At 40.3% G+C, this 23,105-nt stretch overlaps 1 protein-coding gene across 1 annotated transcript in view; it reads left to right on the forward strand.

Moving 5' to 3' along the window:
• The window catches only part of COG3 (component of oligomeric golgi complex 3), a 68,030-nt gene that overhangs the window by 16,100 nt on the left and 28,825 nt on the right, over positions 1-23,105 (forward strand). The window contains exons 9-15 of the mRNA XM_014583373.2: positions 1,616-1,742; positions 3,187-3,278; positions 4,914-5,053; positions 7,002-7,162; positions 13,564-13,669; positions 16,215-16,339; positions 19,562-19,651. Of these exons, the coding sequence (XP_014438859.2) occupies positions 1,616-1,742; positions 3,187-3,278; positions 4,914-5,053; positions 7,002-7,162; positions 13,564-13,669; positions 16,215-16,339; positions 19,562-19,651 (841 nt within the window). The remainder of the gene's footprint in view (positions 1-1,615; positions 1,743-3,186; positions 3,279-4,913; positions 5,054-7,001; positions 7,163-13,563; positions 13,670-16,214; positions 16,340-19,561; positions 19,652-23,105) is intronic.

Here is a 23,105-nt window from a genome sequence, read left to right on the forward strand (position 1 = left end):
CTGAAATTATCTGTTTGCAGAAGACATGATTGTATACATAGAAGTCTCAATAGTATCCATGAAAAAACTTCTCGAAGTAATAAATGCATACAGTAAAGTGGCAGGATACAAAATTAACTTACAAAATTCTGTAGCATTTCTATATACAAACAACAAGCAGACAGAGACAGACTTGAAAAAAATAATCCCATTTACTGTAGCCACAAGAAGTATAAGATACTTAGGAATAAAACTAACCAAGCAAGTCAAAAACCTATACAAGGAAAACTATGAAAACCTTAAAAAGGAAATTGAAAAGGACACTAAAAAGTGGAAGTACATCCCATGTTCCTGGAGTGGGAGAATTAATATAATCAAAATGGCAATTCTACCCAAATTAATCTGCATATTTAATACAACCCTTGGAATGAGAGAGAATTTTTGTTAACTGTGCCTCATATAAGGGACTGATAACAAGAATACCCAGGGAACTCAAACAGCTTACCCGTAAGAAAATGATTGACTCAATTTAAATATGGGAAAGTGAGCTAAATAAACAACTCTCTAAGGAAGACATAAACAACCAACAAGCTTATGAAAAAATGCTCAACATCCCTTATTGTAAGGGAGGTACAGATCAAAATCACAAGAATAGACCACTTAACCCCAGTCAGAATGGCAAAGATTAAAAAAACAAATAATGGTAAGTGCTGGAGGGGATGTGGTGAAAGGGGAACACTCCTACACTGTTGGTGGGAATGTAAATTGGTCCAGCCACTGTGGTGAACAATATGGAAGTTCCTCAAAGACCTTCAAATAGAACTGCCATATGATCCAGCAATTCCACTCCTGAGTATCTACCCAAAGGACAGGAGAACGTTCAGTTGGAAAAGAGCTTGCACAACTATATTCAGTGCAGCATTATTCACAAATGCTAAGACATAGAACCAACCAAATGTCCACAGAAGATGAATGCACTGAAAAAGTGTGGCACATATACTCCATAGAATATTATTCAGCCATAAAAAAAGACAATAAGGCCCTGGAACTTGATAGAAAGTGGACAAATATGGAAGATTTGTTGCTGAGTAAAGCAAGTCAGGCTGTGAAAGAGATATTTTATATCTCCACTTAACGTAAACCAACCGTCCACACTCTATGGTAGAGACTGAAAGACTGGAGGACATAAAAGCATTAAAAATGGAAATGAACACTAGAGACAAAGTGGGAAGAGAGTGTTGGAGGGGAAGAGCATAGAAAAGGAAAATTGGGAAAAAATAGAGAGGAAAGACACTTATGGGACACAGATACGGCTTATTATCTGTTGACGAGGATGCGTATAATCTCAACTGGGCTGGACTGAGGTGTACATCGTACTTGGCTAAAGTCTTGGCACAATCTAAATGATGTATAGCAATTGAATGGATGAATAATAATTGTAAGCAAACAAACAATAAGAAAACTTTATGGCACCACAATTCATTATGGTTTGTTTTTGTTTTCTAGAATTTAATTGTGGGCAAATGAGAGGTGATTATTATAACTTTAGAGGTTTGGCAACTTATTTGGGGGTACAAGATGAGATTTCATTCACTGTCTGAATCAGAAGTTCATATTCTAGTCATTTGCTTCCCAGATACCAGCAACTACTAAACGATATCCACCAGTGCTACCTTGATCAGCGGGAGCTCCTTTTGGGCCCTAGTATTGCTTGTACTGTCACAGAGTTAACCAGCCAAAATAACAGGGATCACTGTGCCTTGGTAAGTTTCTGCTTGTTTTGGTTTAATGTTAAACCTTCTTCCTCTGAGCTATTTTGATAACCTAGAAGCCTAGGCCAATAAGTTTTGGATCCCATATCAACAAACTAAGAGAATGTTTTTCCACTATGACACATTTATCAGTAGTTCGGTCATTAACCTGATTCAACTTTGTAAAATAGTCTCGATTTTTATTTTTTTTTAAGTGTGAAGAATCACAAGTAAGTATTGTTTCTTGAAACATGGGGGTTCACAATTTCTGGATTTCTATTGACAACTTAATGTTAGCATTTGCCACAGAAGTGCTTTTATGTTTAGTGTGACGTTAATTCATACTATAGAAAGATAAGTGAGTAAAGGTTTTTCTTTTAAATATGCCCTTTCAACTAGAAAATATTTATGTTTATTATCAAGTTTAGAAAGTAAGAGTATTAAGAAGATAAAAATCTTATTTAATCCAATTCCATTATGTTGTAATACATTGAAAAACAGCCATTTTCTGTTCTTTAATAAGTTGTTTTATGAGGACAGCTCTATGGCCTAGTGGTTAAGGGAGCTGGATCCCATATGTCTGATGACATGGTTTGAATCCTAGCCCTGGCTGCTTGAAAAACATGCTGGGTCCAGGGGGACCAGCAGTTAGCGTAATGGCTATGTCGCTGGATTCCCATGTAGTCGACTGCGGTTCGCGTCCCAGATCCAGTGACTTAAAACTCACGCCAGGCACGTGTGCATGCATGCCCAAGATCCTGAGAGGAGAACGGAGGAGAAGGGATTGTGGCGTGGCCATCCCCCCTGGGGGATGATTTCTCATTTTCTGTCTCTCTGTTTCTCTGTGTCTGTCTGGTGAGTGCACGTGCCCTGTAGCAAAAACCTCTCCAAAAAAAGAAAAAAAAAAACCCATGGGACCAGCAGTTAGCATAATGGCTATGTCGCTGGACTCCCACGTAGTCAACCGTGGTTCGAGTCCCGGACCCAGTGACTTAAACTCATGCCAGGAGCGTGTGTGTGTGTGCCCAAGATCCCGAGAGGAGAATGGAGGAGAAGGAATTGCGGTGTGGCCATCCCCTCTGGGGGGTGATTTCTCGCTTTCTATCTCTCTGTCTCTCTGTCTGTCTGGCGAGTACACGCGCCCTATAGCAAAAACCTCTCCAAAAAACCCCCCAAAAAACCCAAAAGAAAACCACACTGGGTCCATGTGTGCCCCAAATCCCAACAGAATGGAGAAAGGACTGTGGCATGACCACATCCTGTTAGGAGGTGCTTTCTTTTCTTCTCTTTGTCTCTGGTGATCGCACATGCCCTCTGGTTAATTAAAAAGAATTTTAAATAAGTTCTATGAATAAGTATATATAATCTTTTTGCAAGTAAAGTATAGACTTTTATTTCCTAAATGTTGGAAATGTCATGTGTGTTTAACTGTAGGTGGTGTATTTGTTTATTACAGGTTCGCAGTGGCTGCGCCTTTATGGTCCACGTATGCCAGGATGAGCACCAACTTTACAATGAATTTTTCTCAAAGCCGACATCAAAATTAGAGTAGGTGGTACATGGAATCTGACTCTTGCTGATAAGATTTAATTTGGTCATGGCCATAGTAGATTCATACATGTTTACGAGGGGTATTGTGTAACTGCAAAGTGTCTTAATGTTTTTGTCTGGAATATGGATGATGAGACAGTGGCTATTTTCTTAAAAGAAATGTATAGTTTAAAGGCCAACATGCTTTTATGTTGTTTGTAGTGTAATTATGGAGACGTTATGATATGGTACTAAGAATTCTATACAGGGAACCAAGTCTTGGTATCTAGATTCCATTATCCTATGTATAATAATTCCTTCTAGTTAAAAAAGTCTGTAATTCTGATTAACGGAAGATACTTAGAAATGCAGATGCTATTTAATATATTTTTCTCAAAGTTTTGTGAGATATACTGTTAATCACTTGGTTTCTTTGTATTGGCTATTTTGACTGTTAGGAAGATTCTGAGATTATGAGTCTTGTAATGTAGAAGAGAGAAATATTTTGTGGTTTAGCCAGAGTGATCACTTTTGATGAAATACTGTATATAAAAGAGTACTCTTGGTTCCAACCAGCAGTGTGGTGGTTCAAGTAACCGGATCCCACATGGCCGACAGCATAATTCAAGTCCCGGACTTGATGTCTTGAAAAGTACTCCAGGCATGTGTGCATGTGTGTCCAAAATCGTAAGAGTGAATGTAGGAGAAGGGTTTGTGGTGTGGCTATCTCCTCTGGGGGGTTCTCTCTCTCTCTATCCAGTAAGTGTGCCTACCCTATAGCAAATTAAAAAAAAAAAAAAAAAAAAAAAAGAAGGGTACTATCGACAATGTGAAGAATATAGATGATTTAATTTTAAAATTCTTAGGCAACTTGGTATATGTCCAAAGGCCTTTTCTTTTCTTTTCTTTTCCTTCCTTCCTTCCTTCCTTCTTTCCTTCCTTCCTTCCTTCCTTCTTTCCTTTTTTAAATGCCAGAGGGCACACATTAGAGAGAAAGCGCAAATGTGCAGCCCTGTGATAGGGACAGTAATAACACAGTTTTTTTTCCTTCCAATTGTCTTTTCTCTTAGGATCCTGGGCACTTCTGTTTACACCCAGCATGTTTTTCAAGCTAGTGGGGCTGGGACTTGAACCTCGGTTGGCTATGTGGGATCTGGTTTCCTCTATGCAGTGCCTAACTGCTGTACTATAGGGCCAGCCCCCTAAGTACTTTGTTTTGTCTATCTAAATCTGTAAGTATTAAAGGATTTTGAACACATCTTTACTGTAAAGAAAAATACCATTTAACTCACAATGAAGTAGCATATAAAAGGTAGTTACATCTACTGAAATATTTTTTTGTTGTTTTCAAAAGGAGATGTATAAAATTATTATTGAAATAAATAAAAGTTGGGTTAGGTTGTTTTTTGGTCGGAGACAGCTAATATGAATTGACTGCTGTGGATTGCGCATTCATTCTGAGCTTTTAAAGCACAACAGTTTGCAGAATTATTTTTAGCCTTTCATTTCTCATTCTATAATGTTCCCAGATACTGTTTGCCTGTAGGTGTTTATTATTTTTACTGGCTAGGAGAAATCAATGAGGTTTCTTAAACTGTTAGAAAATTGTGTAAAGATTACTGCTAATAACCATGTTTTATTTTTTCAATTTAGTGAACTTTTGGAGAAACTGTGTGTGTCATTGTATGATGTCTTCAGGCCATTGATCATTCATGTCATTCATCTAGAGACTCTGTCAGAACTTTGCGGTATTCTTAAAAATGAGGTGCTTGAAGACCATGTACAAAACAATGGTAAGTAAGTAGGAGTGATATTTTAAAGGTCTTTTTAATTACATCTATAGCTCAATGAATTTGAAAAAAGTTGAGGCCTTCTCCCCTCGCCCCCTTGATATATAAGTTTAGTATTTGTGAAGCTTCGGTGTATGCTATGGTTCTTTGAATTAAGAAAAAGTGCCAATTAAATAGGGGAATAATTTTGCAATCTGGGCTAAATTAATAATAAAATAGTGTCACTTTTCTTTTTAGTATCTGGAATCTAGAGAGAACTGCGCCCTGTTGGGTTAGGGGTCAGGCATTTGTAGTGCACTGTTACCAGAATACATAAAGTAATTGACTCTATTGCATACTTTTTTTTTTTTTTTTGAGAGGTTTTTGCTAGAGGGCGCATGCACTAGCCAGAAGGACAGTGAGAGATAGAGAGATAGAAAGTGAGAAATCACCTCACCAGGGTGGATGGCCGCGCTGCAATCCCTTCTCCTCCATTCTACTTTTGGGATTTGGGGCATATACACACACATGCCTGGGGTAAGTTTCAGGTCTTTGGGTCTAGGACTCAAGCTAGTGTAGATCATGTGTATATATATATTTATATATAGTAATGATTCCTTGTTTTCAAAATGATAAAGCATTTTTCTGGATTAGTTCTACTTTATCCATCTGATGCATTTTTTTAAAAGTTCATTTATTTCATGATTGAGAGATACAGAGACAGAGGGACAGAGAAAGAGAGAGAGAGAGAAAGAGAGAGCATTCCCGACAGGATCATAATCCAGCAGTCCACCCTCAGCCTTAGCCAGCCTTGATCATGGATACCCTCAGCTCAGCAGCCTGGCATATTCAGGGAGGTCTCTTATCTTGAACTGGCACCCTGCCTTGCAGAGTGTTGTGTTGTCACTGCTGCACCCCCCGGCCCATGATAGAGTTCTTTAGTACTTGATTGTCATAGAGAATATGATTTTCCTAATGTTACTTAGGTATCTTTAAAAAAGTACCCTCAACTAATAATTTTTTTTTTTTTGGAAGAGTTTATTGTTCTCAGCTTTCATTAGGAGACACTATGGATTTGTTATCCTCGTAGTTACTCTACTGCATTTGGTTCATTCTAAGATGTACATTTTGTCACATTTTAAAAAAAGTTTATTCATTTATTGAGACACACACACGAGGACCTTTGACAGCATGTTGCCACACTGCAGTCCTCCCTCTAGCCTTCCAGTCAGTCAGGACCTGAACAACTAGTGTGTTGAGGTTGACTTGGGATCAGGACCCCTGACCTTCTCTTCTGGTTGCAGCATTGTGCAGTATTGTACTGCCCATTTTATGACTTTAATCCTTGGAAATTTAAAGTGATTTTTAAATTAATTTGAATATTTTACATGCATACATAGTGTCACTAGTACTAGCCAATGGGAAGCTGTTACTGAATTACTGGCGTGTCTTAACAATATTGATGGTACCTTAAAAATGAAGAATTACTATATAATCTCATATCTCATTTTATACTTTACCTTTTTTGTGTGTGAAAATGTTAACAAGTCATTTATTATCTATGGGATCCAATTTATTTGTAAAATGGCGTTGATAATAACCCAATTAATAAGCTGCCTCACTTTCTCTTTGATTTGGTTTGAAGCTATCAGTATATGAAATAACACTTAAAGAGCAGAAAACGCTCTTAAAATTCTTATTTTATTATTCATATTAGTAATAGAAATAATTCCACAGTGTCCCTGGAAGGTGGTAAGGGCAAATTTATTCCCCAGTTTAAAATTGAGGAAATCGAAAGGCATTATTAAACATTTCTAAGGTCACGAGTCATACTGCAATAGAATACAACCACAATCTCTGAAGCAAAAGTGGTTTCTACTATTTCTGAGTATTTTAGTAGTATCTTTGATTCTTTATAAGAAAATAGTTTTCTGAATCTGAAGGAATGGATGATTGTACTTTTTCTTATCAGCTGAACAACTAGGGGCATTTGCAGCTGGAGTCAAGCAGATGTTGGAAGATGTCCAAGAGCGACTTGTCTACCGAACCCATATCTACATTCAGACAGACATCACAGGCTACAAACCAGCCCCTGGAGATCTGGCATATCCTGATAAGTTAGTCATGATGGAGGTACGATTTTCTTAACTTGATCCCCTCCCTCCAACAGCTTTCAGATGTTTTATACTAGTTCAAATAGGATTTTTCTTTTTAAAATTCTCCCTGAAAATGTAAAATTAAGATAAACTTGCCATAAAAATCATAGGAAATACAATTTAAAAAAGTTTACAGAAATTATTTATTAGATTGTCTTTTCTTCAAGTTGTGTCTGGTATACTTTTTATTCAGTTCTTTCTCCTTTGCCAAGAAATATGCGTTCCTTTTTTTTTTTTTTTTAAGATTTTTGCCATAGGGTGTGTGTGGTTGAGAGAGAGAGAGAGAGAGAGAGAGAGAAAGAACTCATGCTCCAAAGAGGATGGCCACGGTGCAAACCCTTCTTTTTCATTCTTCTTCTGGGATTTTGGGTATGCATTCACACTTGCTCAACATGATTTTCAAGCTGCCAGGTCTGGGACTCAAACTGTGATCGGCCATGTGGGAGTCTGATGCCTTAATCACTAAGCCATTTGCTGGCCCATGCATTCCCCATTTTTAAATTGAATTAGTGCTCCCTGTGGTGTCTCTCTTTTAAAAATATAAGTAGTATAGAAGAGAGTGTCAATAACATAGGAGCTACCATAGATGATTTTCTTTTTTCTTTTTTTTTCTATATTGTCCATGTACTTGCTAGAAAGAGAGACAGGTGGAGGGAGAGAGGGAAAGTAAAAAATTATCCCCTGGGGGCATGGCCACACTGCAATTCCTTCTTCTTCAGTCTTCTCATGGGATTTTGGGCATGCATGCATACTTACCTAGTATGATTTTCAAGCCACCAGGTCTGAGATTTGAACCATGAGGTCAGTATGTGAGATCCAATGCCTTCACCTCCATGCCACTTACTAGCCCCAATAGTTGATCATCTAATAACCCTGTGTCATCCTTTTTTTTTTTTTTTTTTTTACAGGTTTTTCTATAGGGCGCGTGTGCTCTCCAGAAAGACAGAGAGAGACAGAGAGACAGAAAGCGAGAAATCACCCCCACAGGGGAGAGGGCCATGCCGCAATCCCTTCTCCTCCGTTCTCCTCTTGGGATCTTGGGCACGCACACATGCACATGCGCCCAGCGTGAGTTTAAGCTGCCAGGTCTGGGACTTGAACCGCGGTCGACTACATGGGAGTCCAGTGACATAGCCATTATGCTAACTGTTGGTCCTGTGTCATCCTTTCTTATAAAATTCTTGAAGGCCTTGTCTCAAAATCATATGCTAGTGATATCCATTTGATGGTTTGAAGACTTATAGTTTATCTGACTGATGTTTCACTTTCATTTGTACCTTTATTTTCTTTCAGTTGCAGACAGAGTTTAAATAAGATACTAGTGTTAAAACAGAATTAGAACTTTTAACTTTGTTTTAATGGAAAATTTTTAATAGAAGCAAATATAAAGGCAAAATACAATAAAATGTCATGTGCCATTACCTCAGCTTTGCATGATCACTCTTATTTCACTTATACCTCCTTTTTCCTGCTCTTCTCAAGTTACTTTTTTCATTTTTTTTTTTTTTTGGAGAGGTTTTCGCTATAGGGTGCGTGTGCTCACCAGACAGACAAAGAGAGACAGAGAGACAGAAAGCGAGAAATCACCCCCCAGGGGGGATGGTCACGCCGCAATCCCTTCTCCTCCATTCTCCTCTCGGGATCTTGGGCATGCACGCACATGCGCCCGGCGTGAGTTTTAAGCCATTGGGTCCGGGACGTGAACCGCGGTCGACTACGTGGGAGTCCAGCGACATAGCCACTATGCTAACTGTTGGTTCCCACTTTTTAAATTTTTTTAAAGAGGTTTTTGCTATGGGGCGCGTGTGCTCACTGGAAAGACAGACAGAAAGTGAGAACTCACCTCCCAGGGGGGATGGCCATACCACAATCCCTTCTCCTCCATTCTCTACTGGAGATCCTGGACACGCACGCATACGCACCCAGCATGAGTTTAAGCCACCAGGTCTAGGACTCGAACCGCGGTCGACTACATGAGAGTCTGGCAACATAGCCATTACTCCAACTGCTGGTCCCTCATCAGTTACTTTAGGGGAAATTTTAAACATTATTTCAGTTAGTGAATGCTTCAGTAGATAACTAAAATGATTGGGTACTTTATTTTTCATGGAAGAAAAACTTGAATTGCTATCACAAAAAACATTTGTGTGAAGTAGACATTGTTTTCAGTAACAATGATAGAGAATATGTTCTAGAAAGTAAAGGTAACTGTGTGTAAAGTCTGGCAGCAATTTAAGAGAAAGACCTTAAGATTAGGCTAAGAGTTGGCAACACCTAATGAGGATGAAAGCTGCTCCTGTGGGGAATTTTGGAGGCTACCTGAAGAAGAACTACATAGAGGGCACTTATATTTATTTAATTTAAAAGAATAATATAATTTTACTTTATTTATTTTAATTTGGCCAGAGAGAGAGAAAGGGAGAAAGCAAGCCGCCAGGTCTAGGACTCGAACCACAGTTAGCTATGTGGGAGAGTCCAGTGCCCTTAGTCACCACGCCACCTGCTGGCCCCAAGGGCACTTTTATTTTTAACACAACCATAATACAGTAGCACCTAAAAACATTTTGGTTCCTTAATTTCATCAACTATCCAGTTGAATCTAGAATATTTTTTGTATTGATCTCCAGTCGCCGATGTTTCGTCACATTTACTTTCTCTGTGTTTTGTTGCTGAACCATTTGAAAGTAAGTTGCAGACATCATACATCTCTCCAAAGTACTTCAGTTTTTATTCTCCTAAGAATATGAAAGCATTGTCCACATAACTGCGATACCATTTTTATACAACCGGAAGTTAACATTAATTTCAAAATACCATTTTTATATAGTCCATATTCACATTTCCCCAGTTGTTTTTCAGATATCTTATAGCTGGACCAAAAAGTGAAAAAAGTGGGCTGGTAGTCAGTATTACTGTGTGGCTTTTGGTTTTCATTGTCTCTTTATCTTTTTAGTCAAATCCACACTCCTTCCCTCATCCCCCTCTCTTTACCTTATTGTTTGTTTTGTTTTCTTTTTTTTCCCCAAGAGATCGGCCAATTTTATTGTAGAATATATTCCCCATATGGGTTTGTCCATTTCCTCTTGCTTAGATTTAGGTTAAACTTTTTTTTTTTTTTCTTTTTGCAAGAATACTATTGGTTTGTCTAAAATGTCAAGATGCATTTTTGTATAGAAAAACACTTCAGGACTTTTTTGATGACCCGACATATAGTTAATGTAAACTTCTAACGTTGTTACATCAAAGGCAAATAATGTCAGGCTGCTCCACTGTTGGCTAAGGTGGTGATTGCTGGCTCTCTTCATTAGTATATTTTCCCCTTTGTAATTAATAAGCAATTATGGGATAATACTTTGAGTTTATAAGAATTCTTCAGTATCTTTTTAGCCTTGATGATCCTTGCCTGAACCGGTTACTATGTTGGGAGTATCAAAATGGTGAATTTTTTGGGAACCAGCAGTTAGTGTAATGGCTATGTCGCTGGACTCCCACGTAGTCGACTGCGATTCGCGTCCTGGACCCGGTGGCTTAAAACTCACGCCGGGCGCGTGTGCGTGCATGCCCAAGATCCCGAGAGGAGAATGGAGGAGAAGGGATTGCGGCGTGACCATCCCCTCTGGGGGGTGATTTCTCGCTTTCTGTCTCTATGTCTCTCTCTGTCTGGCGAGCGCACACGCCCTATAGTGAAAATCTCTCCAAAAAAAAAAAAAGGTGAATTTTTTATCTTTCATTTCTTCTTCCTTTATTAGTTGCATTCTGCTATAAAGAATTCATTTCCCTTCATTGCTCCATTCCTTTCTTCTCCCCATGCCTGCTTTAAGTAACACTGTGGACTAGTAGATGTTCTTGGGAAGTCAGTATACAAGGGCCAGCTGGTTGCTTGGTGGTTAGGCAGCTGGATCCCATGTAGTTGACTTTGTGGTTCAGTCCCTGATCCAGTGGCTTGGAAATCAGGCTGGGTGCACGTGCATGTACTCAAGATCCCTACAGAAGGGATTGTGGTATGGCCATTCCTTCCAGGGGATACTTTCTCTCTCTTTGTCTTTTTCTGTGCCCTTTTCCCTCTCTGGTGAGCACATATGCCCTACGTATTCTTCTGCAAAAACTGGCTTCTCTGTTTTTTTTTGACATGTCTGTGTAATTTTAGAGTATTTGTTTTTTAACATGTTTATTTAGATGTTTATATATCACACAGTTCACTCATTTTAAGTTTGTGTCAATGGTTTTTTTCCCTATTTTCATACATAAATGCAACCATCATCATTCCCATTAGATTTAGAGCTTTTTTTTTTTTTTTTTTTTTTGTGGAGAGGTTTTTGCTATAGGGTGCATGCGCTCGCCAGACAGACAGAGAGAGAGAGAGACAGAGAGACAGAAAGCGAGAAATCACCCCCCAGCGGGGATGGCCACGCCACAGTCCTTTCTCCTCCATTCTCCTCTCGGGATCTTGGGCATGCACGCACATGCGCCCGGCATGAGTTTTAAGCCACCGGGTCCGGGACGCGAACCGCGGTCGACTACATGGGAGTCCAGCGACATAGCCATTACGCTATCTGCTGTCTCCAGTTTTAGAGCATTTTGATAATGAATCTCAAAAAGAAGCCCTGTTTCCTTTAGCTGTTGCCCTTCTACACCAACCCTTGGCAAACACTAATCTATTTTCTACCTTAATAGATTGTTCTGGATATTTCATATTAATGGAATCATATTAAATGTGATCTTTTGTGTGTGGCTTCTTTCCCTTAGCATAATGTTTAAATGGTTCATCCATGTTTTAGCATGTATTAGTACTTCATTTATTTATTTATTTTTAGAGAATTATTTTATTTACTTTATTTATTTATTTATTTTAATTTGACCAGAGTGGGGCAGAGAGAGACAGAGAGGGAAAGTGAGAAAGCAGGCCGCTAGGTCTGGCACTTGAACTGTGGTTGGCCATGTGGGAGCCCAGTGCCTTTAACCACCATCTCACCTGCTGTCCCCAGTACTTCATTTATTTTTATAGCTGGTTAATATTTCATTGTATGGATATATCACAGTTTACATATTTATTTTATAATAATAAGGATGTATGCACTCATTAGAGAGACAAAGTGAGAGAGATAGAGAAAGCACCCCTTATGGGAGACTCATCCCGCAATCCCTTGTCCTCCATTCTTCTTTTGGGATTTGGGCATGCACACACATTTGCTTGGCATGTTTTTCAAGCCACCAGGTCTGAGACAGACTGTGCAGTTGATCATGTGGGATCCAGTGCCTTAACTTACATGCCACCTGCTGGCCCAGGTCTTCCTTTTTATATGCTTCTACTTTATAGTCAAAGTAGATTAGTGGCGTTTTCATTACTCATTTAGTGGTCTCCTGTGTATACCCTGTGATATTCAGTAAAGAAGTGTTGGTTAATCTAGTCCATAAGTTATTTATTTATTTATTTTTGGAGAGGTTTTTGCTATAGGGCATGTGCGCTCGCCAGAAAGAGAGAGAGAGAGAGAGACAGAAAGTGAGAAATCACCCCCCGGGGGGATGGCCACGCCGCAATCCCTTCTCCTCCATTCTTCTCTTGGGATCTTGGGCATGCATGTACACGTGCCCGGCGTGAGTTTAAGCTGCTGGGTCCGGGACTCGAACCACGGTCAACTACATGGGAGTCCAGCAACATAGCCATTACGCTAACTGCTGGTCCCCATAAGTTAATTTTTAAAAAATTCTTTTAAAAATAGCATATTGTAGTTATTCTTACACACAGAAAAAGCCTGATATTTAGAATGGCCATTTACTTGAACAGAAGCAGCATTTCTGACATTCAGAATGTATGTCATCTTAAATTTGAATACTTTGTTTTTAGACTTTTAAGTTGAAAAGTATGCTTCTTGGGGCAGCAGGTGGTGTAGTGGCTGAGGTGCTGAGTTCCAGAACCGGCGACTTGAAACTCATGCTGAGTGTATGTGCCTGCCTGCCCAAAATCCTGAGAGGAGAATGGAGGAGAAGGGATTGTGGAGTGGCCTCTGGGGAGAGTGATTTCTCATTTTATGTCTCTCTCACTTTGTCTCTCTGGTGAACTCATGTGCCATATAGCAAAAATCTCTCAGAAGAAAAACAAAATATGCTTCTTATATGAGCATTGAATGCTTGACCCTTCGGGAGATAGCTTGTATTGGTTCTGAAATTAAGTGGAAAGGCAGTTTACGTTTTTATGAGGAGAGATACCATACTCATTTAACTTTTTAAAAATTTCCATGTGTTGTTTTTATGCCACAGTTATTATCAATATATTTAATTTTTAAATTTTTTTTTTTTTTTGCTTTACAGAAAGAACATGTTCATGTTGACAAATATTGCTGAAAACTGCACTTTAATGTTTCTGATTTTTCTATGCAGCAAATTGCACAGAGTTTAAAAGATGAACAGAAGAAGGTACCTTCAGAAACTTCATTTTCAGATGTTCGGTTGGAAGAAGCAGAGTCTAACAGTCTTAAAAAATCTGGTATGTTAAGACGTTTCTCCAGCATTTATTCATTCAATTAATAAACTTTTATTGAGGACTTGTCCTGTGGCAGACATGAAAAACAGCTTGTACCCTTGAGGAACCCACACTTTTGGGGTTGAGATTGACAAGCCACAGATACATAATTCAGTGTTGAGTCAAGGGCTTAGAGTTTGCAGAGGGCACCATGGAAGAGAGACATGAGAATTATGAAGGAAGGTAAGCTCTGAGAGCAGCAGTGTGGTGTGAGGTGTGGCACTTGAAAGCTGGACTGTGTTTACCAAGAGTGAGTGAGCCAGCTGAAGTAAGAGTTTTTAAGATGGAATAACATAAGCCGGCCCTGTAGCACAGGGGTTAAGCACTGTGCAGAGGAAACTGGATCCCACATGGATCAGGGTTTGAGTCTCAGCCCTGTTGGCTTGAGGAACATGCTGGGTGCATTTGTGCATGCCCAGGGTCCTGACAGGTTGGAGAATCAGAGGGAAAAGGATTGTGGCATGACCAAGCCCTGTTGGGGTTGCTTTTTTTCTTTTTCTGTTATGTGCTCACCCTTTTGTGTATTTGTCCTCTAGCGTTAAAACAAACAAACAAACAAACAAAAAACAACAACAACAACAACAACAAAAACAAAGGAGGATGGTATATAGGAATGGAAAACCAAGCAGTGATTTGGTATCTTTTGGTCCAGGATGTATGTAGGGATGGAAGAGAGATAAGAATAGGCCTGATTTTAGGTCTTCTGGCCTTTGAACCTGTAGCTAGTAGAGTATCAAGGCGATTGCACCATCAGTTTGCAGTTTGCATTCATATTGAGTGGTCGGGGTTGGGATAACAGACACGGGTAGCTTGGACTAGGCTGTGTGTTATGTAAAGGAGGAATGTTTCCGAGGATCACTCTGGTTACTCACAAAGGAAGGACCGAGACAACAAACTATTAGGTCATTGAGAAAGTCAGAATGTATTTTTCTAGGCAAAAATACATCATGACTTTCCTGACGACCCAGTAGATAGGAAGAAGGGTATCCTCCAAACCCCGGATGTCAGGTTGATTCAAAAGCTCAGTTCCCCAAGGGACTAGGGAGTGGGATAATGGGTTTAAAGAGCCCCAGCTGCTCCAAGAGCTCCAGATTTGAGCATCATAAGATATTCTGAATCAACTCTGTAAATAGCTGGTACCACAAATCTAGACTGCCAAGCAGCCTGGCTTCCCATCTGACAGAGCCATCTTACCATGTTTGCCCTTGAAATTTCCTCCTCTGCAATAGGACCCTTGCCATGTCTCTTGTACCTCCTGTTCTTACTGTACCTGGGTTCTAGCAAACCTCTTCAAGGATTATTGGAGAGACCAGAGTATATCTCTGTGCTGCCAACCTTGGCCTTATGCATTTTTTCTTCCTCAGTAAAGCCAGTTCTTTAACCCATGCCTGGAATTACAGTGAGGAATAATCCACCGAACTATAGCAACTGGAACAGGAGGTTGTGTTTTTTCATTTGAAAAATGAAGGTGGTTTGAACCAGGGTGGATGGAGAGACATGTAGAGGTGAGGGATTTGGTTCAGAGCTTGCTTCTGTTGAACTCGATGGCATGCTAGATGTGGGGGCTAAGGATGAGTTGAGTGAGGTCCATGTGGGACACCTGAAAGGACCTCTATTATTTGACTCTCCATCTGTGTTGTCCAGTCTGGTAGCCACTTGCTATTGAGTTTGTGAGATGTGGCTAGTCCGAATGTGCCCTAGGAGTTAAAATGGGCCCTAAGTGTGTAAAACACGCTCCAGATATCAAAGACTTAGTAAAAAATAAAAAAGAAAATGGATACTGTTCATTCTAAGTAGTATTTTTTATATTAGTTACATATTAAAATGATATTTTGGATATATTTGATTAAATAAAATACATGACAATTAATTTCAGACTTCTGTAATCAGTCACTCTACTCTCGGTCCTGGGCTGACTTCATATAAGCCCAAAGCATCAAGTACTCTTTGGTCTATCTGTACACTGATTCTCTGCTTTCTAGCTATGAAGCAATTCTTGTCCAATAGAAATATAATGGAAGCCACATGCGACCTGTTGAAATGTCGCATTAAACATAGTAATAGGAAGGGCCAGCAGGTGGCATGGTGGTTAAGGCACTGGAGTAGGGTTTGTGGAAGTCTGGGGAGAGAACCTTAGCAAATGTTGACTTTGAGGAACAAATGGAGATGGAGGAGTGAACTGAGCTGGTGGTGAAAGAACAGACAGCAACTTCAGAAGAGGGCACGTGAGAGGGCGGGACTGATGCGAGAGGAGGAGGGGCTGGCAGTGTAGTTTGAGTAAACAAGAGAGAAATAAGATCACAGAGATACCGTGGCTAGAGAGTGGGATACTACGAAGAGAGTCTATAGAAGGTAATGAAAGTGTAATCTGAAAGAAGGTAATGAAATCTGTGGGGTAGGAGTGTGAGGCGTGAGAATGAACTGTTTCTAGTTGCTGTGCAAATTACTGTAATACAGACACCCAGTGTGTCAAATGTGGTTTTTTTTTTTTTCCCCCTTTGGGCTATAGGTTCAACAGAATCCCTCAATCCGAGACCACAGACCACGATCTCCCCTGCGGATCTCCATGGAATGTGGTACCCTACAGTTCGAAGAACGCTTGTGTGCCTCTCCAAATTATACAGATGCATAGATGTACGTCTGAATTCCTGTTATCTTTCTGCGTCTTGCTTGCTCTTTCACTTGGAATACTTTCTCTTATAGATGTATGTGTGCAAATTCTGGTATTTTTATTGTGAGTTGCTCACTCTTCATTTGGAATTTTTAAAAGTTTAATTTCATTAAAAATATTGGTATTGTATTTTTTAGAGAATTCTCTTTCTTCCTTTCTTTCTCCTTCCGTCCTTCCTTCCTTCCTTTCTTTCGAGAAGGACAGAGCAAGAGAGTGAGGCAGAGAGGGAAAGTGAGAAAGCAACCTGCCAAGTCTAGGACTTATTCTGCGGTTGGCCACGTGGGAGTCCAGCGTCCTTAACCACCACTTGCTGGCCCCAATGTTGTATTTTTGTTTGATATTCTTAGAATGATGATTTTTAGATATGGAGGAAACTCGAAGGTCAGTCATTTAGGGATCTTTTTTTTTTTAGAGGGATTTTTTGCTGTAGGTCATGTGTGCTCGCCAGAGAGACAGAGAGACAGAGAGAGAAAGCGAGAAATCACCTCCGTAGGGGGGATGACCACACCACAGTCCTTTCTCCTCCATTCTCCTCTTGGGGTTTCAGGCACACACACACACACACACACACACACACGGCACCCGGCATGAGTTGTAAGCTGTTGGTTCTGGTACTTGAACTGTGGTTGACTACATGGGAGTCCAGCAACATAACCATCACACCATCTGCTGATCTCTAATTTAGGGGTTTTTATCCTGAGCATGTTATAGACCCATAGAATCTAGTATGCTAGCAGGCATTGAGGAATCTGTGAACACCTTGAAATTACAGGTAAAATTTTGTATGAATGTTTGTATTTGTATCTGAGGAGAAGGGCTAGCTTCTCCATAATGGCTATCCATAATGGCTATGTCACTGGACTCCCATGTAGTTGACCGTGGTTTGAGTCTGGGACCCGGTGGCTTAAATGCACGCTGGGCAAGTGTGCATGTGTGCCCAAGATCCCGAGAGGAGGATGGAGGAGAAAGGACTGTAGTATGGCCGTCCCCCCTGGGGATGATTTCTCGCTTTCTCTCTCTCTCTTTCTGGCAAGCACATGCACTCTATAACAAAAACCTTTCTGGTTCAGAAGAGTCTCCTGCTTCCCTCCTTGCCCCCATCCTACCTGAGCAGGAACTAATGTGGATAAATATGAATAGGATATTTATCACAGCTGCTCTCATACAGCAGAAATACTCTGTACCACGCAGTCCAGGGACAGGACGGTTTGTACAGTCGTTTTGTGACATCAGTAGACCCCACAGTACTCTGTATCTAATTTAAACTACATAGTTGCTGAGGTTTGTGCTTGGGGATTTTGGAACACAACCAGAGGTGCCTTTCACCCTATACTGGGACTTCCAGAGGTGAGGTCAGATGTCTCAGCCCTTTTGCTCAGCTAATGAGATCTCTTCCCGTCGGAGATAGAGACCTTGGTTCCTCTTCTTCCTCAGGTTCCTATGTACTGAATGATGGTGTTAAGCTGGGGTTCAGAAATTTCCAGCAGTGGGACCAGGATCCCAGGGGAAGCATGAAGGAGCCATATTCCACACAGAACCCATTGTCATCACAGATCCCTAGGAGAAGCCTCTTATGGTGCTTAGCAGGAATTTTAGCAGAACTTGGGTAGGCCTAAGGAGGTCACCGGGCCCATTCTTTTCCCACCTACCTTCATCCAAATCGTAGCCCTTTCAGTCTTCCTGATTCAGGAGAAAAAGATGAAGTCTGTGAGAAGCACATTAAGGCTGAGTGGGGGCAGGAGGGGGTCTTGGTCTAAGCTACTCCTCTTTAGCCTTCACAGTTCCGTGACATCAGCAGGAGACTGCCCCATCTTGCTGTCTCATGTTCGCCTCGGGGGAAATGGCAGAGACAGCACAAACAGAACACATCCAGTCGGAGACCAGGGGTTGTGGCCAGTGATAAATATCCTATTCATATTTACCCATATTAATTCCTGCTCAAGTAGGATGGAGGCAAGGAGGGCAGCAGGAGACTGACGGGAAGCCCAGCTTCACCAGCATGGCACGCCTGTGGGAAGATAAATGGCAGAATTAAATTAAGATTCATACTTCATATATTATTTTGTGACCTGCTCTTGCTCCCACTTAGTTATGTCTTATGTATTTTTGCCACCTCCTTTAGCATTTTAGCACTTTAGTTTGATTTCATGCGCTACGTTTAGATTTACTAGTATTTTGTCAGGCCCCCCCACCCCTGATCCTTGAACATTTATCATATTTGTAGTTTTTGGAGTTTAAAATAATTCTGAGGGACAAGATGGCGTAATGGTTATGTCGCTGGACTGTTGTCTTCTGCGATTTGAGTCCTGGACCTGGCAGCTTAAAATTCATGCTGGGGGCCAACAGGTAGTATGGTGGCTAAGGTGGCTGGACTCACACATGACCGATCATGGTTCAAATCCTGGACCTGGCAGCTTGCTTTCTCACTTTCCTTCTCTCTTACCAACTTCAAAAATAATAAAATAAAATAAAGACAATGAATAACATTAAATAAAAAGTAATTTTAAAAAATCACGCTGGGCACGTGTCTATAAGTGCCCAGAATTCTGAGAGGCAAGTCGAGGAGAAGGGATTGCAGCATGGCCATCCCCCTGGGGGGTGATTTCTCACTTTCTATCTCTCTCTTTGATGAGCACATGTGCCTGATAGCAAAAATCTCTCTTAAAAAAAAAAAAATCTGTGACGAAGAGCCACATGCATGAATCTCAAAGTGTGATATGAATTAATTACTTGGGATGAATATTTAGAAGTGAATTTACTGAGGGTGTGTTTTATAGCTGGTCGTAGAGATTTAAAAAGCAGTGCTACAGTATGGTATCCTGTTGGAGTGAGCGCCCCATGAGGTCCAAACTGTGCTCCTTTATTGTAATTCCCAGCATCTTGCACAGCATCTGACATGAAATAGGTGCTAGTAAATATTCATAGAAGGGTCATGTGCATTTGCAGAAATGAGCGTACATTATAAAACTGTGTTTTGGTCTAGAGAGGTTACATGGGATCAGAAAACTCCAGAAGAGATGGCACCCCGTAATGAGCTCATCTAACAGTGAGGAGGGCAAGCAAGCACTGCTTTTATCCTGCACTCACCTACAGCCTGCGATTTGTTTAAGGCTGCACTCAAGCCTATGATTTTCCTTTTTTTGTTTGAAGCGCCACAGGCTGATGCTTCTCTTTTGTTCCACCAGAGGGCAGTGTTCCAAGGATTGTCACAGGAAGCTTTGTCCGCCTGTATCCAGTCCTTACTGGGAGCATCGGAGTCTATCAGCAAAAACAAGGTTTGATGCAGTTTTAGGTGAAATCTGATTGATTCCCTATAGTAACATTGTGAGATACAACATTTATTATAGGCACAGAAATTTCAAGTGGTTTTGGAAGTAGAATTTAATATGATTGAATTTTTAGGCTCTTTTAGAAAAGCTAGTATTCATTATAATGTTATTTAAAAGCTCACTATATTAGAGAGTCTTAACTTTTGCTTAAAGATGGTACTATATGGGGCTGGCAGGTGGCACAGTGGATGGGGCACTGGACTTCCATATGGCCGAATGCAGTTTGAGTCTTGGACCTGGTGGATTGCTTTCTTACTTTCTTTCTCCTCCCTCTTTCTCTTTCTGTGTCTCTCTCTGATGAGCTCATGTGCCCTATAGCAAATTTAAAAATAAAAAGAATAATGAATAAATAAGTAAAAAATAAATGATACCATGTTATCAATTCTGTAGGGTAGAGGAGTCTTGTTTTAGCATCTGAGGAACTGGTGCTACTGTTTCACTAGAATACCAAGAAAGTGTTTTCAAGAAACATAGCAATTTATAATCATGTTTTGAGTAGGTGAATGGTTTCCCTTGGCGGAAACCAGCTAGTCGGTTTTGAAGACAGCCAATTGTAGCCATGGGGTTGTGTGACTAGAAGTATTGAATGACTGCGTGGCTTACAGTTTTGATCAAGGTAGCGTCTGGGGCTGCAGGCTGCTAGTGTGGGTTTCTCTCGTGGCCCCTGTTTTGTCTTCTTCAGAAAGTAGAGTATGGTCAACAGTGTTGATCTACTTAACTCCCCATTTAAATACCTGTCCCTTGAGGGAAGGCACCCTCAGGGAAAAAGCTGAGAAAGCTCCAGAATGCCAGCCATGATTTCACTGCTTCTTAAAGTGTTCAAATCCTGTGACTTTTATTTCTTTCTTTTTAAGATTTTTACTTATTTCTTCCATGATAGCGGAGGGAGAGAGGAAGAGAAGAGGCCGAGACAAGTGCCCTTGACTGGGTCTCACTATGCTATGATACCTCCCTACAGCTTCTCTGCTAGCTAGGATTGTGGGTGCATGTGGACATGCTTGGTAATGCTTAGGGCAACCTAGGATCTGAACCCTGGCCTACTGTGTGGCTCCAGTATTATGCAGAATTGTGCTACTTGCATGTGCTACCACAGGTGGGCCATGTGAGCCATTCTTGACTTCCATATTGACGAATTTGATTTCTAACTTCCAAGGCCTTAGATCTAAAGAAAAAAAGGGGGGGGGGAAACAGCCTCTTCTAAAGGAATTTGGGGCTTTTTCGCTAGAAAAGCTCTACCTGTGTTTGTGACCACCGTATTTTCCCATTCTTGAAATAGAGAGTTGAAATTAAATTTTAGCACAGGGACTAAGAGAGGACAGAAAATAAAGTTATAGACAGGCTGAGTTAAGTTTTTCCAAGTCTAAGCTCTCACAGTTTTTCATAGTAGGTGAAATTAAAAAACACATGTCTAACATTAGGGAAATGGCTAAGTAAATTGTGGCACACTTCATGTAGTGAAATATTGCATAGCTGGTAAATTTTTACTTTTCTTTCTTTTTCTGGAGAGATTTTTGCTATAGGGCACGTGTGCTCACCAGACAGACAGAGAGAGACAGAGAGACAGAAAGCAAGAAATCATCCCCCGGGGGGATGGCCATGCCGCAATCCCTTCTCCTCCATTCTCCTCTCGGGATCTTGGGCACGCACGCACATGCGCCTGGTGGGAGTTTAAGCCACTGGGTCCGGGACTCGAACCGCGATTGACTATGTGGGAGCCCAGCGACATAGCCATTACGCTAACTGCTGGTCCCTATAGCTGGTAAATTTTTAAATTAATAAAATTCAAACATGTTAAGGCAGAAAATAAAAAGCATGATACAGGTAAGATATTCAGTGACTTTGTGTAATAAAAAATATATTGAAGAAAATATGTAACAGCTAAAACTTTTGGGTGACTGGGGAAGATTTTCCCACTGTTCACTACATGTTTCCTTATTTCCCAGATTTTCTGCAGTGAGCATGTATTTCTTAGGTGATTTAGAAGAGTAAAATGGACCTTATTAAGAAAAAGTTCATATTCTTGGGACCAGCAGATGGTGTAGTAATTATGTCTCTACATAGTCGACTGTGGTTTCAATCTTGGACCTGGTGGCTTCAAACTCATGCCGGGTTTGTGTGTGTGTGTGTCTGTACATGCCCAAAATCCGAGAGGAGAATGGAGGAGAAGGGGTTGCAGCCATTCCCCCCTGGGGCTGGGTTCTTGCTTTCTGTCTCTCTGTTTATCTCTCTCTCTCTGGTGAGCTCATGTGCCCTATAGCACATATCTCTCTTTAAAAAATAAATGTGCCCTATAGCAAACATCTCTCTTTTAAAAAAAAGAAAGAAAAAGTTCATATGCTTTTGTCCTCTTGTTCCATTGTCTTCTCTTTCAGAGAAGAAGGAAAAGTCTTTGGCTTATTCTTTTGCCCTCATTATCTGTAGGCCAATTCTGTTTTATGTAATTCTTTTTCCTGCACATTACTAGTTTGAGAAATCCTTCAACTTCATAAATATTAGCTTATTTATTTTCATGGTCGAGTTTGTATACTTTTGCCTTTCAAAGGTTATCTGTAAAAATGGCCTAATGTCTTAGAGAGTTTTTCACATTTTTTTAAGGGAGAAAATTGTTCTTATATTCATAAATGAGCCATCTGTCAGTAAATTAATAGATACTAATGGCTGTATTTTAGTAAGTAAAATCTGTACGATGCATGATACTGTTTTTGGCATCAGAATTGTTAGTTCTTTTGCAAACAGCAATATTAAAAATATGTTGCTTTTCCTTTTTATCTGATGCTTGGTGTTCTAGAATGCAAAGTGAGTTGCAGTCGCATCAGTCATGTTTATATTGATTATGTTTACTAAAGGGGGGGAGAAAGACTATGTATATAAGAGAAAGGGAGACAAAGGCCTTTTGTTTAATGAATTAAGAATTTATATTGCTTACTAAAAATACCTTTACATTACATCGTATTAGAACTTTTTTTTTTTGAGAGGTTTTTGCTATAGGAGGCATGCACTCATCAGAAAGACAGAGACAGAGAAACAGAAAGCCAGAAATAACCTCCCAGGGGGATGGCCACATTGCAATCCCTTGTCCTCTGTTCTCTTCCTGGCATCTTGGGCATGCCCGCACACACGCCCGGCATGAGTTTAAGCCACTGGGGGTCCAGGACTTGAACTGCAGTCGAACTGCAGTTGACTACATGGGAGTCCAGCAATGTAGCCATTATGCCCATCTGCTGGTCCCATATTAGAACTATTTTTTTTTTTTTTATACTTTGTTTTTTATTATAAATTTTTTTTCTCATCACAACACACATATGAATTTTCCATCCAAAATACACTGTGCATTGGCTCAATCAAGCACATCAACATACATGTTCTCGGCAGATGATTTCCCAATTCCCGTGTCCTGCAT

Source organism: Tupaia chinensis, unplaced genomic scaffold (genome assembly GCF_000334495.1).
Source record: "Tupaia chinensis unplaced genomic scaffold, TupChi_1.0 Scaffold144262_1, whole genome shotgun sequence".
NCBI lineage: Eukaryota > Metazoa > Chordata > Mammalia > Scandentia > Tupaiidae > Tupaia > Tupaia belangeri.